We start from the raw sequence: 4,403 nt of genomic DNA on the forward strand, positions 1-4,403 counted from the left end.
GGCTGCTACTGGGTAACTCGGAGTTTCTCTTTTTTTTTTTTTTGGTTTTTGAGCTGATTTTTGAGATGAAGCGATGCCAAGGGCTGGAAAAGCCCTTTGTGCCCTTGTCCTGTAGGCTGCACAGGCATCCCCTCCCTTGTCCCACTGGCATCGCATGGGCTGGGCAGAGAAAAATGGAAAAAAATTTAAAAAATAAATTTAAACCAATGTTCTTTCTCTGTAATTCAGTGTGGGCAGAGCCCCCAGCCCAGGGGTACTTGGCTGCTGAACTTGGAGGGGGGGACACAGAGGGGCTGCACCAGCTGGGAAAAGAGCAGCAAAAACCAGCCCTCCTGCAGCCACCCGAAAGCAGCCCAAATCATTTGGAAAGACAGTGCAAACAGCAGAACACCACAGACAGCTGCTAAGCTGGGCAAGAGGTGGTGGCGCAGCCCCCCCCCAGTCCCAGAAATACACATGAAGGGGAACTGCAGCTCTTTTGACACCCTGAGCTGAGCGAGCTGCTGTCCCCAGGCTCCCTGAGCTCCTCTTGCAGCCAAACTCAGTCCAGCAGCAGCCTCCCTCCAGTAGCGATTCCACACGCTGCCATCCCTGCAACGCTGCAGAGGCTTTTAAAACCTTTAAGTGGGCATCCAAAAGTTTAAAACAAAGGCAATCAATGGTTCTGGAGGGTTTCTCCCCCTCTAAGCATCCCTCGTCTGAGGGCAAGGCAGCAAAGGAAAGCTTGGCTGTGCTGGAGCAGCACCGGGCTCAGCCCGCGGCCACCCACGAGCTGCAGGTCAGAGAAGGAGGATCTGCTTGGAGGATGTGAAGGGCTTCATGGAGGCCTCCAGCGCTGCCTTGTAGTCCTGGAGCGGGACCTCGGTGCAGGCTGGCGCAGTCAGCTGTCCCTTCCGGATGAGCTGGCACAAGGCGTCCATCATGGTGGCCAGGTCTGCAAGGGAAGGAGGGAGATCTTGTCACCGTGCACCACATGCAAGAGCCATGGACAGTCCCCAGGCCTGAAGCCATATGGGGTCCCTGGGGATGCTGGGGTGCATGTGCTCCCAGCTCAGGCATGTGGGATGGGGCAAGAGCCCTCAACACGGTGGCACGGTCCCTGCCCAAGCCACACCACCCTCAGCACCTATCCAGCTCACCCTGCGCATGGTCCTTCTTCCACTGGGTCACCCAGAAACCGCGGAGCCGCACGTCCCGGAAGATGAATGCACTCTGTGGAGAGAGGGAGCTGAGCACCCACGTGAGACCCGTGTGTCCCCTCCCAGTGTGACAGTGGCAGAAGGTGGCAGTGAGGCTCCTCGCTCATGCGTTAGCGCTCTCCTTTGTGAGCCAGGGCACCGCGGATTGTGGAGATGTGACTCCAAGGTGTGGAGTCGGGGGAGTTTGATGCTTGGCACCTGCAGGGCCATTTCCCTTCTGGGATTTCACAGCAGCACAAACCCTCCACAAGTAAAGCCAAGAGACCTGCACCAGGATGCAAAGTAGCTCATCCCGTAACAGAACCCTTCGGTTCAACAAAAAGAAGGCTGGAGGCTCTCGGTTTGAGGCAGAGCAGATCTGAGCTCCCCAGGGATGGGACATCCACGGTGGAGTGCAGGGGACATGCCCCAAGGGAAGTCAAGAGCATCTGCAGTACTCACCACTGGCACCATCACAGGCTGCTTTGCCATCCCCCCGTAGGTCACCATGGTCCCTTTGGGCCTGGAAGGGGAGATTCGGTTATGCGGTCCCAAACATGCAGCTTTGACCTTGCAACCTCTGCTCCGCGCTCACCAGCGGGGCTGTTCTCACACCAAGGGCTCCCCAGTTGCCTCTGACTCCACTTCCACAGCTCCCCTCTCGCTCTCATGCACCATTAGCTCAATTTGCAGCTAAATACACCAGTTACACCTGGCTGACCTTCATAATCGCACCTCAGCTGCCTCCTGCCACCAGCAGCATTTGAAGCACACTGCAACGATGGGTTAACATCAAGCCGCTGCTATTTTCCAAATCCACTTCTTCACTCATGTCCCCTCTCCAAAAGTTCAGTGATGGCCCACATCATCTCACCCCGTCTCTGGCCACCTCTTGCACTCCGGGGCTCTTGGAGCAGGGCCCTCCAGTGCCAGGTGTTGTCCCCGAGCCTGTGCCCAAGCCACCAGCCAGCCAAACTTACTGCAGGTGTCGCAGCATCTCCGTAGTGCTTTTGCCTCCGACGCAGTTCAGGGCAAGCCGGGGCTTCGGGATGCTCTGCAAGAGTTTATTAAGAAGGTTCCCAAATTTTAGGGCTCCTTTTCAGGATGGGACTGTGGTTCTTCAGGGAGCAACTACCTCAACCTCGACGTTTAACTGGGGGCAGCTAGGAGTTGTAGAGTTAAAATCTATGATCTGGCCCTTGCAGTAGCAGCAAAAGCCCTCAATTTCTGGGGCTAAATCCTGATCTAGAGAGAGATTTGTCCTTCTCACTGTCCCTGCACCTTTCCTCACAGTGCTGAACTGCAGGGAGAGGCCCAGACAGTCCCTCCAGCATTGAGGTACCTTAAATATATTCTTCATCTCTGGCTTCCTCAGCATCTCCTCTGTGATGACGTGGTCTGCACCCAGGGCCATCAGCCTCTCCACCAGCTTTGGGAGATCAGGCCTGGGGGAGGAAAAACAGAGAAGGACTTGATGGGCCACAAAGCAGAGTGTTACCTTCTCCTGCCTCCTGCTCAGACACAGCCTGGGGACAACAGGGCAGAGGCTGGAGGACACCTTGGAGGAGCAAACAGGAGAACATCCTGGGTTGCATGGGCAGGATGACCAGATCCAGCTCCCACACTTGCCCAACCTCTCCTGCCAATCTCCAGCCCAGGCCGAGGGCAGCTCCTGTCCTGCAGGAGACCTTCTCCTCTCCCAGAGGACCCACCTGTCCCTCACCACGTTGATGGTCTTGATGCCGGAGGCTTTGGCGATCTGGATAACAGCCTGGCCCACGCCGCTGTTGGCAGCGTTCTGGATGACGGAGTCTCCTGCATATAAATCAATCCAGATGTTTACCGGAGAAGCCTCCTGCAAACCTCCCCCCTCCAGGTTTGTGCCCGCCTGGCGAAGCCGTACCGGGCGCCAGGCTCTCAAAGTCGGCCAGCATGCGGTACGCCGTGCAGGGGTTGACGCTCAGGGTGGCGGCGCACAGCACCGGGATGTCGTTGGGCACCTTCAGCAACGTCTCCTCAGGAAACACGCCCTGTGTCCGCCACATCCCTGGGGCAGAGCGGCAGGGAGGTGGGCAAGGGAAGGAAAATGTTCTAAGATCTCAACTCACACCACTGCTTTAATGCCGGTCGCAGCATCATCGCCACACCGTGGTGACTCACCTGGAGAGTGAGTTATGAAACATTTTCCCACATGGGTACAGCTAAAATATTGCGAGAGGCAGCAGATGGATCCCCCACTGCCTGCCGAGATTTATCACCCAGCGAAGTCTAATCATCTCCCAGAGGGATAACGGGACCGGGGCTCCCTGGGCGCAGGGAGTGTGCAGAGATAATGGAAATACTCCCCCTCCTATGGATGAGCCCATATATCCAAAGCCAATTTACTTAGATTGAGTCCCTCTATACTTATATCCAATTTAACCCCCTATCATCCATTTAGTTCTTTCTTTTAATGTCTAAAAATACCACATTTGGGTGGTAACTAGACAGCTTTCCTTCTCCCACTACGCGAAAAAGCCTTTTAAGAAGAAATAGGCAAAGAAGAAGCTGTTACATTACACCAGCACCGACAATTTTTCTGGCCACTGGCATTTTGGAGGAGCACAAGAGACGTTTGTTGGAAAATAAATTCCCAAGCTTACCCATCAGAGCACTATTAAGGAGAAAACTGTAATGAGAGACGACCTTGCACAGGTTAAATGCTTTATCCCGGTCTTTAAAGAAGCGCTAAGCAGATGCGACAAAGCGCGGTTGTTTCCGGAGCAGCAGAGATTGCTGCGAAGCTTTACAAGGGCGCAGAAACCCCATGGAGGGCCGATGCTGTAGGAGAGGAGAGGATTTCTCAATCCCAGTTTAGCATCAGCAATGGCATCACCGCTGCTGCAAGGGCTCAGGGTTTTCGCATCGCAGGTGTCCCGTGCACAGGGGCCCCTTCCCTGGGGACCCCCCTGTCCTTCCCTGCCGTTGTGGAGGCTGCGCAGATCCCTCGCTGTGGCTGGGGATCAGCGACTGAGCTGGCTTAAAAAAACCCAAACATTCAAAATAAAAGTATGTGGTGGACATAAAACTAAAGATATAAAGAGGGAAGGAATGAAGCTGCCCTTGTGCGGCTCCAGCCGTTACTCATTGCTTCTCATCGGATATCTGGATCTCTGGGCACTAAATGGGTTCCAGTGGTGTGTCCCTCACCCCACACGCTCTAATGGAGCCTTTTTTTTTTTTTTT

At 54.8% G+C, this 4,403-nt stretch overlaps 1 protein-coding gene across 1 annotated transcript in view; it reads right to left on the reverse strand.

Moving 5' to 3' along the window:
* Nucleotides 1–779: 779 nt before the first annotated feature.
* The window catches only part of MECR (mitochondrial trans-2-enoyl-CoA reductase), a 4,392-nt gene continuing 768 nt past the window's right edge, over nucleotides 780–4,403 (reverse strand). The window contains exons 3-9 of the mRNA XM_010133058.1: nucleotides 3,082–3,225; nucleotides 2,891–2,993; nucleotides 2,521–2,623; nucleotides 2,159–2,232; nucleotides 1,641–1,701; nucleotides 1,140–1,212; nucleotides 780–934 (exon numbers count right to left, since the gene is read on the reverse strand). Of these exons, the coding sequence (XP_010131360.1) occupies nucleotides 780–934; nucleotides 1,140–1,212; nucleotides 1,641–1,701; nucleotides 2,159–2,232; nucleotides 2,521–2,623; nucleotides 2,891–2,993; nucleotides 3,082–3,225 (713 nt within the window). The remainder of the gene's footprint in view (nucleotides 935–1,139; nucleotides 1,213–1,640; nucleotides 1,702–2,158; nucleotides 2,233–2,520; nucleotides 2,624–2,890; nucleotides 2,994–3,081; nucleotides 3,226–4,403) is intronic.

This window comes from Buceros rhinoceros, unplaced genomic scaffold, assembly GCF_000710305.1.
Source record: "Buceros rhinoceros silvestris isolate BGI_N320 unplaced genomic scaffold, ASM71030v1 scaffold32433, whole genome shotgun sequence".
In the NCBI taxonomy this organism is placed as follows: Eukaryota; Metazoa; Chordata; class Aves; order Bucerotiformes; family Bucerotidae; genus Buceros; species Buceros rhinoceros.